Source organism: Leptodactylus fuscus, chromosome 5, assembly GCF_031893055.1.
Source record: "Leptodactylus fuscus isolate aLepFus1 chromosome 5, aLepFus1.hap2, whole genome shotgun sequence".
In the NCBI taxonomy this organism is placed as follows: Eukaryota; Metazoa; Chordata; class Amphibia; order Anura; family Leptodactylidae; genus Leptodactylus; species Leptodactylus fuscus.
Genome location: NC_134269.1, coordinates 51,901,202 through 51,914,978, shown reverse-complemented (window position 1 = coordinate 51,914,978; position 13,777 = coordinate 51,901,202). Strand labels below are relative to the sequence as shown.

General features: G+C 41.3%; 1 protein-coding gene across 1 annotated transcript; it reads right to left on the bottom strand.

The window, feature by feature from the left end:
* Positions 1-1,727: 1,727 nt before the first annotated feature.
* INTS14 (integrator complex subunit 14) lies at positions 1,728-11,814 on the bottom strand. The gene is made up of 12 exons (XM_075276169.1): positions 11,729-11,814; positions 9,764-10,023; positions 8,760-8,867; positions 8,238-8,393; positions 7,269-7,387; positions 6,933-7,075; positions 5,721-5,813; positions 5,470-5,614; positions 4,531-4,664; positions 4,192-4,310; positions 3,390-3,455; positions 1,728-3,139 (listed from the first exon to the last, which is right to left on the bottom strand). Exons 2-12 carry the CDS (start codon positions 9,983-9,985, stop codon positions 2,888-2,890), a joined length of 1,557 nt encoding a protein of 518 aa, XP_075132270.1. The 5' UTR covers positions 9,986-10,023; positions 11,729-11,814; the 3' UTR covers positions 1,728-2,887.
* Between the last annotated feature and the right edge of the window lie 1,963 nt (positions 11,815-13,777).

Sequence of the window (13,777 nt, the reverse complement as noted above, 5' to 3'; positions counted from 1 at the left end):
ATGGTGGTGATGGGGTAAGTCTTACCAATCCCAATTAATGTGACTTTTTCCATTGTTTCCTCCTTGTTATTATTCACATTGGTCCAGTGAGTCTATACTGCAAAACTAGCTATTACCACCAAATGGCGATGTGATATAAGAGGTCAGGAGAAGATCCTGAGCAAATGTAAAAAAATAACCAAAACATAGGATGTATCATAAGAACCTGCTAAGAGGACGTAAGCACAAAAGACTGAAGAACTTTGGGTGCGCTGATGGGCTGTAGAGAGAGACAGAGAGATGGCGATTGAGTGGCCTGATGGAGCCTGGTCAATGAGCCAATACTGTACTGGCACCTATATCAGGATCATTATTGTATGTAATAAACTGTGATTTGCATTGATAACTCCAAACCATTTGCACAATATATGATCCATGAACCAACAGTATTTAAAAAAATTTATTATAAGAAAAGTGCAGCTAAAAATACTACAGGAGGCGACACAACGGATGTATTAAAAAAGGATTTCTTCCTGTATCAGTTATACACTTTATACATTTGTTCCCTCAATGACTCCTGCTAAGGTGTACAAATCCACCCATCATTTTACAGAGACTTATTCTACACACAACACTGACTTCCTTTCTACATTACATTACCTATCTATAGTTTCTGAGTTACAGCATGTATTGTAGATCTGGGCTGAATTCATTTTTTTTGCAGCCTTCAGAGCTTAAATCAATTTGTGCTGGCTATTGTACACCATGAACACCCCTTTATCTCCGGATACAGTGAAAGTATTCACTAAAAAATTCTAACACAGCTGACCTGAAAAAGTCCAAAGTTCTCTATTGCAAATCCGATATATTTTTACTGAAAGATCTGCAGCAGAAATATGAAGCTGATAACTCCGATTTCTGCAGCGGGTGTGTGAGCTTGAGGGTTAGTCCCGTTCAATTCATCTAAACCCAATGGACCTTATAACCTTATGGAAATGTGGATTTATTATGCCTTGTCTGTCAGTTATCGGACATGAAAAACATAAAAAGCGCAAATAAATAATTGGAATTTGCGTAAAACTTTGCGATGTGGTTGTTTTGCGCTGTCCACAGCAGTTTCATGAATGGGGATTGTAGTGTGGGGGCAGTGCATTAGAAATGGGTGTAAATTATGCCTGAAATCCATCTCGGCTACAAACTGACATACATTTCAGTGTACAGACATACAGCCCAGTGGAGTGTGCAGGGAAAAAACTAAAATGCACCCTCCCAGGGGATATAAAAACTGGTTTTGTATAGGCCAGTCTTCATGAATCCACCCCAATGTACATATTGTTACCATCAATGTATTCACACACAGTACCTAGGGAAGTAGTAATGATAAAATACAAACCACAACATGCATGAAGCCTTTTAGCATACCTAACCTTTCAACAAGATCTTCATAAAACAATTGTACAGTGTGTGTAACACTATATCTGGGCATTATTTTAAGCACTTTTTAGCAATTTCCCCACTGTAAGATATATCGATAGTGTGTATTACTCTATTGGAGTAGAGACTAGCTGACATATACTGGACACACTACGGTAGGTCAGGGGTAGGCAACTTTGGGCACTCCAGCGGTTGTAAAACTACAACTCCCAGCATGCATACTTGCTCTGCTGCTCTTGGAACGCCCATGGAAGTGAATGGAGCATGCTGGGAGTTGTAGTTTCACAGCAGCAGAAAAGCCAAAGGTTGTTGACCCCTGCACTAAGTAGAGAATAATCTGTTCTAATACCTGTCTGTCACTCAGAAACAGTGACAGAATGATGCAGGACATATATGTTGAAGTACTAACATGTACTAATGTGAACAAAAATAAACCTGTGAAACAGACTAAGGCTATGTTCACATGTGTGCTGGTCACAATGTCTACCTGAAATCTGTATATGAAAAACTCCTGCACACAAGGCTTTTTTTGTCCACTGCTTTCAGTTTTAAAAGGACAGACACCAAACAGACCTCATTTTAGTCAATGGTGTCCATCAGGTTCCGTGTATAACCCGCTATTTTAGCAGTCTAACTATCCATTGTTCTGGTCATCCAACGGATCAGAACAATGGAGAGCCAATGCTAATATGAACTTAGCTAAAGCCTGTGTCTCTGTCTGCTCCTGCCCATTCCTTCCCTCTTCACAGACTTCCATAGACATGTATAATCTGAGTCATAGATATAGCAAATTTTTTGAAACTCATTTTAGCTGAAGGAAATACTAGTCTTATAAGAGCATTTTCCTCGGATAAGATATTACAAAGCTTCGTTGAATCGCCTTTACTAGTGATTTATGGAAAGTTTCTAAAAAAATTTGTGACTATTTAAGTAGAAAAATTCAGTGTTGTCCATAGCGACCCATCATGTCACTTCTTAAGGATCAAGGTCAGTGTTATTCATCTGTAAAAGGTATGTCGCATTCTATCACAAAGTTCTCCTTCTGTATCTTCTATCTATTCCAACCAATCCATTATGTTTTCTTCATAGCCCTGGTATGTGTTGGGCTGTCGCTGTCATTCCACATGACTAGAATATTAAAGTGGTATAATGCAATATTTTTGGAAGTCACCATTGTGGTTGTGTTCTTTGACCTAAAAAGTGCCACCATTGAAAAAGACAGTAGAAATACATACAAGCAAAATAATGTACAAATCATTGTGGCTCATAGACAGGGGACCTGCAGATTCATTTATATAATCCTAATGTCAATTCACTTGATTTTCACAGCTACCCACTGTCCTTCCTTAGTCACTGCTGTACATAGCGGCCTCTGGCCATCCAGTAACGTCACTCTTGGAGTTAAAAATTGTCACCAAAAATGATGCTGCACTGTGATCCCAATTCACCACTAAAGGACATGTATACCAGTGTCTTACATCCTATCAGAACCACGTCCAGAGAAGTCTGTTTGCAGAGGTACAATATTATGGTCGTAGGCAGCATGTTCAGAGGTCCCCGTACTGGCAAGCTTGAGCTGTGCTGCTGCATGTGTGAGCTGGAAGGCGGCATCAGGATGGGCATTGTCTGGCAGCAAAGTGCACTCTCTTTCCAACATATCAGACACTCCCTTTAGTAAGTCCAAAAATCCAAATGCAAGAGCTGCTTTCCTCAATCGGTTCAGTTCCTAGAAGAAATCATACAAGTGTTATAAAGCCTGGGTCCTAGGACTGGTGAAGTGCAATTCCAACAACATTCTTCTATTACTAAAAGGAGGAATAAACCACTGCATGAAGAATACAAATCTTGTACCTTGTGCACCAACAGAGAGGTTGCGGCAGTAAGGTTATGTGCGCAAAGTATTTTTTCTTTAACTATGATCTCTTTGTGATAATTCTGGCGACACTGTCAGTATATAGGGGTAAGCTGCCACTTACTTTATAGAAGGTTTGAGTCTTCTCTGGAAGCTTCCTGGCATTCCTCAGAATCTTCTGCACATCAGTCTAGAAGAGCAAAAGCAACAATGTGATGTGAGAGATGTTAGATACTGGCTTGGTTGATACAACCCTCATCTTATGCTGTTAGGGTGCCTGTACACATTGTGGACAAGATACAGCATATACATGTTAGAAGGCCAAGAGAGATATTAACTGGTGCTGAAGGAAGTAGGTCTTGGACAATGTTGGAAACAATTTTTTTGCCATAATTGCATTGACAGTAATGGCACTCACACCAAAATTTAGGGGACATTGAAAACCACAAAAGTGACAATTTATTAGATCGGCGATTCCTAAGCCAGGCTTGGTCTCCTATGCAGCACAATGGAGATGTGAATAATTTATTAAAAGGCGCACTTAATTAGTAAGGGGGATACAAAGGAGATGTCAAACATTTGTGTCTTAATTCCAGTGAGGCTGTGCTGTAGATTTCAAGTATAACTCATGCCAGTTTTCTTTTATAGTACACCTGCCGGACCGCCTTAGTTCCTGATATGCTTCAACCACTTTCCTTAAAAGTGGCAAGGAAGCCAGAACATCGACAAAGTAGCTCATTTTTGGTACAATCAGCCATGTGGCAAGAATGTAACCCTTTTGTACCACGAAACTGGCATGTCCAGATTTGTCAATTCAGTGGATAACACTACCTTGAGCATAAGCCAATACACAATATCATAACACATAGTATAAATAAGGAGATTATTAGAATGACGATATACAAAGCGGAGATCATGGGACATACCTGAAGTCCACTAGGTTTAATCCAGACGGTCACATTCTGTGCATAGCTTCTTTTACTTTTGGGTTGCACAGGAAATGGACTCTTGTTATCCTCTTCTCCATATGGGTTCTCTTTGGCATCTTAGGTATTAAATTACACTTTATTATATCACATTAGTCATACAAAGGGGGTTAAATTAAGAATCAAATGGGTTAGAAAAAAAAAATATTTTCATTTAACTTTGAAAAAAAATCACTGGCACTGATCCCACGAGTCCACTTTGAAAAAGGGGCAGCAGGGCACATGTTTGGGCACTACTACAATACAGATACTGATCCGAGTGTACATCCAGAATAATACCTGATATGGGTCCAAGTTGAGAGGTTTTCCCCAGCCATGGAAGCGGCTCAATACCAGGCTCAAACAATGACATCATTAAGTTTGATTTCTTCTTGCTATCAGCTTGTGAGTAGAGCATCCCATGCCAGTCTGGTCTATGATGTAGATAGGAGAGAGATGTTAATGATGGGCAAACATTCACAACCAGGGTGTCCTAACAAATTGTTTGCCACTGCTCTCTTTTGTTGGCCATATATTTTAGATAGTCACACTTTTCTCCAGTAGCTACTGCGCCCGACCCCATACATAAGCATGCTTGCTGAGGATTCACATGCTGATGGTGTATCAGCCTTATGTGCCATCACTTAAGAAGATGTAGACAGCGACTATGCTGGAATATAGAGATGTAGTGTGGGTGGGGCTATTTTCTATTATAAGGTAGTCAGAATAGGTCAATACTGATATTGAACTATTCAGGCCAGAATCCTAGGAACTTATTAAAAAGAAGCGTTTGTGTCACCTGAAATGGGCAGTTTTATATAATATTAGAATTAGAAAACCGACAGTGCCCTGCATTCAGCTGGACTGTCAGCTTTCCTGATATGTGCTCGGGTGCCAGAGATATTGAGGCCGTTAGTTTCGGCACCCATATAGTGATTTCCCTGTTTCTGTTACAGTGGTCTGGCTCTCAGTCGTTCAGGTCTTCCAGTGGCCCCAAACGATGGAGAACTCAGCCCAGATGTTAACCTATCCAAAGTGGTTTAAAACCAGAGACATAGAGAGATATTTCAAGTGTCCTCCTCCTTTTGGCAAGTGCTATGTCTGTATATACAGGATGAATATCGGACGGATCTCCTGAACAATGCTTAGTTAGAGGCTTATTGATTGGCCACATGTAACACTATATTTCCCTTGTAGAAGATCTAGCACATTTGATGAACTATGACATGATTCTCTTACCCAAGCTGCACTAAAGCCACCATTCCTTCCACCTTCAGACTACCATGTAGCAAGACACAAAAATTTGGACTTTTGCCTGCAATCTGACTTGCAGAATTCTCATCCTCAAGATCATCTGTGAGTCCAGCCCCCAAATCATCCCCCTCTGTAAAAGAAGGAAAAAAAAAAGAAAAAAGAAGCGTTACATAGACTTATGGTGTGGTGGACACATCTATAACTGGATGTCCACAACCCAAACTCTTCCTACTTACCTTTGTTAAGAGCAATCGGCAGAACCAGGTGACGGGACAAGACCGGAGGGCTTGAGATGTCCGCTATGTCAATAAAGCCCACAATTTCCAATTCTGCAAAACACAAACCCATCTATAAGCATGCAGCTTACAAGTTACACGGATTTACATCTAGTAATTCTCGCTCAAAATATGGCCGTGTGCAAGGCCTTCAAAGTTTTTGTCTGGGATAAGACAACCACTTTAAAGAGGTGATCCGGAATTTTAATATTATAAGAACACCTGAAACCATGTAATGTGATAGTAATGGTGGTATTAAAGGGAATTTCCCACATAAGCAGAATGGAATTTGTAGACAATTAAAAATGAAATATTTTGTAAATATAAGTAATCCAAACATTTACTAAGTTTTAGATATTTTCTCAAACCATCTTAGTGGTGATAAATATTGTCCTTATCGGTTACCATTAGATACGACCATGAATGCAGGAACTTTCTATGGTCTGGGACTTGTCAGGAACCCAACCATGATTTCCTTATTGTGGACGGATTATCAAGCAAAGACTCCACATGTATAAGAAGATTTCCACCCACAATAATTAAGTTATTGCTGATTTTCTGACCATAGAAAGTTCCTGGTCGTATCCATCAAAACCTCTGATTGCCACCGCTAAAATCCTTAAAACTATATAATGACGCATATTTGCAAAAATGCTTATTCTCTAATTATCTACGGTTATTATTGTGGGAAAACGCCTTTAATTGTGTTATTTAATTATATTGCCTACTTTCAGGACACATTATTCATTCTTGTCAGCTCCTTTAAATTTCTTTCTTGATGCATGGTTCAACAAAATATAACCCTATATTCACATGACTGTGGTACACCTGAGGGGGTGCCTGTTTTCATGGATTTGAGTGAAAAGGGGCAAAAATCAGACTTGTGAACACCCCTCCTTCAAACAGAGTGTAGTGTGTTAATGCAGCTGTGTGAGGGCTATTTCTTTAATGGCCATATTGTGAGAATATAAGGTATGGACGCTTATACAATGTCTTTGCAGCATTTTACCACAGCAGATTGATGATATTATCACAATTCTCTAAAAGGCAGTTGTAGAAATATCTTGTGATAGCAATTCATGTCTTAATGTACACATCCTGATCTGTAGTTAATGTACACCTTTGTGCTACACCTCTGTACGACCTAACGTAAATCTTGGGTAAGTGGGTTACCTGTGTTAATGGATTTAGGCATTGGGTCTATCTCTTCATCTATGATAACTGGCTCTGGCCTAGGGAACACTTGGACATCTGAAGAGAGGTTACCGCACTTGAGGACTGCGTGGAATGGTGTGTACGCCACATCAATGAGTTTCCTGCGTCATAATAAAATGGATTGTTTAACGTACTTTGCCAAAATGCACAAACCTATCAGTATATTAAGACATATAGTACACAAACTAAAAGATATACAATACAGTGTAACTATGTACTACCTTCTCACAAACAAATGTATCCAGAAGTGTAAAGCAGTGCCACAGAGAGCCATAGAGAGTATAAGTTACTTACCCAAACATGGACTGTACGTTCTTTAAGCACAGAGGACCATCAATTGTAAAGATCTGACCTTCTCCATTATTGAGATCAATGAGCCTTTCAAGACAGTCCAATGAATCAGAGTTTTGGAGCTAATGATAGAAAACAGGTATTGTAATATATGTTACGATTTTATTTTATAAATTCTTTTCTTATCCACTATTTAACTAGTATGTTACTTTATAGTGACATACCATTATAGAAACACTGGAGGAGGGCCTCCCCTCCCTATGGGTCTGACCTTATTGGACGTATATTCGCAGGTTAGAGAGTATGACAGCCTCGTTAAATCATTCCCTTGATGCGTTCCAGGCGATTTGGTCATCCTGGGATGCCTATTGTGCCCTTAACGGTCTCTGACTCCTTTCCCGAATATTCCCCCTCCCCTTCCTTGTCTCCCTGTTTTTATTTTCCCGTGTGCTGCTATTATGTAAGCCATTTTTCTTTTTGATAATGTGCTTTGTTTGTTTTCCTTTTTCTTCTTTCCCTTTTGTATTTCTCTTTACTGCATTCCAGATTTTGTCTTGTCTTTGTATTTTGTAAAACTAAAACTTTCAATAAAAATTACAGTTTAAAAAAAAAAGAAAGACTAACTTAGGGAGCGTTCACATTACCCTCGGTGTCCGACAGCTAGTGTCCGTGAAAAATCTTGTGCGGACATTAGCTGTGTCCGTGACATTTTGTATTGATTTAAATGGACATTGGGTGCGTTCTTTTACAGTCCGTGCCTGTCCTTAAGTGTCCGTTCCCAAAGATGTCCGACTTTTCAAGCGGACAGCAAAAACCTACATGTTGGGTTTGCACTTAAGCCTCATTTGTGCATTTATAAAACTTTTTTTTTTTAAAGAAATTGGTACACCTATTGTAATACCTACAGGTATGATGGTTCTCAGATTCATACACAAGTAGAGCACATCCCTGAATGTGTGCATATTTTCTCACCTCTTCTAGATTTGCCATGCACATAATGTAAAGCTTGGAGGGAAAAGGGAACGGTAGAGGGAATCGGTTACTTTCACTGCGCTGGTTTAACGATGACAAGGAGTTGTGCAGAGAGCCCCTTCCAATGCCCAGGCATCCATCTGTAACCAGCACAACCTGATAAGGGGAGATGGAGCAGTTAGCATAATAGACAATACAGTGCAATAACTGCAATCATATTATTAATCCTAATAATAGAAAATAGTTTAGCACATTGACCAAATATCAGCAGGAGAAAAATGCAAATGAATTTGTGTGCAGTAGTTCCGAACACTAAGCCAGTGCACTGGACTGACAGATGCAATGGTGTAAGTCACAGTGCTATACATAAAGTGTGGCAACAAAATCCAAGGTGAACAAATGTGTGAACAAATCCAAGGTAAAAACATCAAAAAGGCAAAATGGGGGGGGGGGATGGCTGAAAAGTGATTTTTATAGATATATTGTTTTTATGGTGTATTTTATAGTGAGTGTTATGATTACCTGACAAGGAATAGTTGCCCCCCATTCTTGTTGGACCACACTGGACACTCCTTGCAGCGCTGACTCTAAACAAGTCTTGTCATAATCGTCAATGTTACTTAAAGCTTCCTAAAAAAAACAAAAACAAATGAACAATAAAAATGGATCCTCTCACATGAAAAACATTTTGCTACTTTATATTATATAGTAGTTAGGGTCACTAAAAATAACCAATAGCTGTCAGGAAGAAAGGGAGATGCAGGATCCCTGGACTTGTGATCAGTGGGTCCCCAGCATTTAGAAATATATCCCTTAACTTGTCCATGGGTGCTAAATGTCTTTTGTGGTATAACCTCTTTAAATACAACGTTAAAAGAAGTTGTCTGCTTTACACAACTAAGTTTACATACCCTGTTACATATAAAGGAGTCTTGAATGAGAAACTTACAATTTAGTCAAAACCAAAAATAGCTACAAAGAGTATCTCTCTCTAAGGGTATGTTCACATGGCGGAAAATGGTTTCCACCATTCAAACTTCCGTGCGGCTAGTTGTGACAGGACGCCAATGCAGTGCCTCAGCATTCTGTTCCTGATTAGGCCCGAATGAATGGGCCTAAACAGGAGCGTGTCTCGAGTTGCAGGCACCGTGGCTGAATAGATAGGGCATCTCGCTTCTTTTTCCGCTACTAGCTAGCGTGCGGTTTCCATTGAAGTCAATGGGAGCCATTTTTGCTGGCAGATTTTGAGGCAGATTCCGTGTCAAAAAACTCTGTGTGAACATACCCTAAATGACACAGCACATCCAGGCATTATATCAGCTGACCAGTGATTTCAATGGGCATCATAAGTAATGTTTCATTTCCTTGCAGATCACTGTGAGTTTCATTACCGTGACACCCATCAGGGCATCATGCAAGCATGTGAATTTATATTGTGTATTTATATTAGAATAAGATGTAATCTACTGTAACATTTTGCTTCCACCTATGTTCCTGATATCCTCCTGATCTCTCTGGTTTCATACCTGAAGGGTATTGTAGTCTCTGGTGAAAGGTACCATAAGTTCCCACAAAGAAGAGAAAACCACTAATGCAGTAAATTCCAACTTGTAGTTGGTTGCCATGTGTTCAAAGAGCATGGTGAGGCCATGAGCTGCTAGGTGCTTGCGCTGGAAATCCTCTGTGCCCTCCACAGGGACTGGCCTTGTCATGGAGAGGGACACGTCCATCACCACCACCGTGGGCATTGTAACTGGCTGAAGTTCCGCACAAATGTAGAGGAATCCTTCAATTCACAAACAGAAAAGAGACAATGATTGCAATACTAATACACAACACTTCTCTAAATGTATATTATTATCATCATTGTCTGAGATATACATTGTGCCAAAATATTGTCAATGTGACTTCAAAATGATAAGGTGCAATTAAAATAAATAAATGAAATGAGTGGAGAGGCGCACACTCAAATTCATGGCGTCTATGGGAGCTTAGCGAAGAGCTTCACTTCATGGAAGAGCCATGTTCTTGAGAAAGGTGCAGGTCTTAGAGGTGAGATCCACATCAATCAGACGAGTATACTCCTATAAGGTTCCATTGAGATCAAGTTTCAACTTATGTTCCGCACATCCACTTAACATTTGTTTCTTGCCTCTGTTAAACAGATGTGATAAGAAGATGCAACTAAAAAAAAGTGATCTGAATGGAACCTAACAACTTGAATTATTAAAAGTTCTGCAAAGTAGTATGAGATGAGGTGGATTCAAAAATTATCTGAACTCCAGTTATAGTAAAACTTCTATTGGCTGCTCTTCTTATCAGTGCTTTCTGTACGACTTCACTGTTTCCCCATTCACTTTTGTGCAGGCCTAAATGTGTTACACAAGTTCAATTGTGACTAACAAAAAGGTGTTGTCCCACTTGTAATTTGCACGAGATAAGAGCAGTGTGCAGTGATTTGTTCTTTTTGGTCTGTGGGTATGACTGGTGCCGGTATTCCTCAAATATCTTGATATTCCACTTTGTGCAGAGTATGGAAAATTGTATATGAATGGAGAAAGTAAAAAAAAAAAGTGTCAGCCATGAAGAAGGAGCCAGATGTCCATCCACGACTGATGACAACATAGAGCGTGCACATGAACAGATTCTGAGGGACAGAGAAGTATACAAAAACAGCCGAGACAAAAAAAAAAACGGGTATTAGTCCACTGATATCAGAGCAATATCCCCAAATAAGGATAGATAAGTAACAGTGTATTATGTGGCAAGTCATGAAGATTCACATCTGAGGAGGAGAGGACAGCGGTGCAGTATTGTCTCACAGCTCTTCCTTTAATAACACAATACAGAAGATTGTTAGTAGATAGATATTGCATATGGAAAAGATGGGGAGATTATGTCAAAATAGGATGTACCTGCCCTTTCTGATTAAACTCTACAGCCAGACTGGGGATAATCTTTGACTCACCCTCGTACTCTGTGATTCCATCTCCTTAGCAAGGTCACAATCTCTGCTTGCTGACAGTGAATAGAGACAATCGGGATTCTATACATTTCCCAGTAACAAAGTTGCAGATGATCTGTGTACAATATCAGGACAGACGTCCATCCTCTGGACACACACAAAGATGTTCTCATTCACTGACAGCAAGCAGAGTGATGGAAAAAGCAGAAGTCAATAAAACAGAAAAAGTATATAAGAAAGTCACAGAACTTCTCGTTATACATTGTGGACATAACACAGAGAACCCAATGGGGAGAAGCACAAAGCCGCCTCCATGACTGTACCATGTAATTGCACCATGAATGTGATGAAGTGCAACACACTGATACCCTCCCCATTTACAAGCCTGTCCAGCACTCAACCATAGAAAGTGGAACTACGTATCCCAGCATGCCCTGTTATGCCACTGACAAGCTGCAAGGCATTGTGGGACGTCTAGTTGTACAATGAGCCCGATATACAGAGAATACTTCATTCACCCTCTCACCGTCTCACTTTTCCTGCTGCCCAATACTAATATACACAGCCCGGAAAGATTTCAGCCGCGCTCCAGCAGCTGTGCATCAGTAAAAGTGTCCCCTGTGAAACAAGCGGTGCAAAAACAAGGTTCCTGCCTCAGAGCGGTGCGGCTGTATGAGGGGCGGGGCGAGTGAGCGGTTACTCCCACATTACCTGAGCGACAGCCGTCTGTCAGTATAGGACGTATAGGTCGCTTGTATGAGGTAGAGCAGCGACTAAATGCGACTGTGCGACCCCAAACCTAAGTCTGCAGAGTCTGGGGGAGAAAATGTCATAAGCATTGTGTTCAGTAGTGGCATTTAAAGGGGTACTCCACAGTGTAAGACATAGCCCTGACAGGTGCAGGCTCTACTTCTGGCTTCTTCACCTTCCAGGATAAGATTTGCACTACATGGTGGATTTGGTCACAACTCCCATCAGCGGCGTCACTAAAGTCTTGTCGCCTCCCCCTACCTCATCCCTATAGGAAATTCTTCACAGTGATGGTTACGGGTGCTAAGGAGTTTAATCCACCTTAGTGTGGTTAGGGTAATCTGTGGGTCTCCTTGGTTTATGGGCCAGATGGAAGCTGCAATCTCAATACCGATGCCAGTGTTTATGGGCCCCCTAAAGCTCCTGAGTCCCAATGTGACTGCACCCCCTCAAGTTACGCCCCTGACTCCCACTGCACAAACAGAGATTACCATCTCACTCGTTCACTAATGGAAGTGAATGAAGTCGTGTTGTAACCCCAAGTATGCCGCAAATATTACTCCTAGTCACAAAAAGATCAAAAAGTGCTGGAAATTTTTGCCTCTTGCAGTTGCAGCACTCTAGCAGTCGCAATGTGACTCCATTCTCTGACATTAGTGACAAAGTGACGCGGCAATCTTTAGTAGCGTGACAGGAGTTGTTGTCGAAGTCACTGTGTAGCCTAAGCCTAATAGGAATATGGTGCCCTCTGCAGGTCTTGGCCATCGCTTTCTCCATATGCTCCAATGGAGAGGTGGCTCTGTAAAGAACTAAGTAATGGGCTGTAAGTGACAAAGATAGAAACATCCCTTTAAAGAGATCCTATCATTAAAATGCAATTTTTTCTCCCTAACACGTAGGAATAGCCTTAAGAAAGGCTACTCTTTTCCTACCTTTAGATGTCTTCTCTGGGCCGCCGTTGGGTAGAAATCCTGGTTTTCTTCTGTATACAAATGAGTTCTCTCACAGCACTGGGGGCATCCCCAAAGCTGCGAGAGCAATCTCCAGTAACGCCTCTATCTTCGCCTGGAACGGCCTCTCCTTGCGTCTTCTTCTGGCGCTGGCTTCAACCTTCTATGCATGTGCAGTCAGCTCTGCCATTGGGCCTTGGACAAAGCTGACTGCGCATGCCTCGGCAATTTTCCTCTGGCCGCTTACACAGTAAACTGGTGTAAGCGGCCATTTTCTTGTGGCCGCTTACACAGTAGGGGTAAGCAGCCACAAGAAAAGGGGCGCGGTCATGCGCAGTCAGCTTTGTCCGAGTCCCAACAGCAGAGCCTTATACCATCAATTTTGAATTGCAATTAAAAGTATTGATAAATATTAAAATAATATACTCTAGGGCAGGGGTCGGCAACCCCTGGCACGCGTGCCAGTCTTGCCAAACGTACTGCGCATGCGCAAAATTGCAGTGCCCGCAATGGCTGGGACCGCAATTTCACGCATGCGCAGTACGTTCAGCAATCTTCGCCGAACAGAGCGTACTGCGCAGGCCTCCGACAGGACACTGAAGAAGCAAGGGGAGGATACGTAAGACCATAGAGGCGGCGCTGCGGTCGGTTTTCGAGCTGCAATGGGGACGCCCCCATCGCTGCTCCTGCGATGGGGGACGCCCCCATCGCTGCGAGAGAACTCATTAGCATACCGGTACAAACCGGTATTTTGAACGAACGGCGCGGTGGAGAGCACTTCTAAAGGTAGGAGACGAATAGCCTTTCTAAAGGCTATTCCGACGTGGTAACTAGAAAAAAATGTGTTTTAGTGGTAGAATCCCTTTAATTTAGTT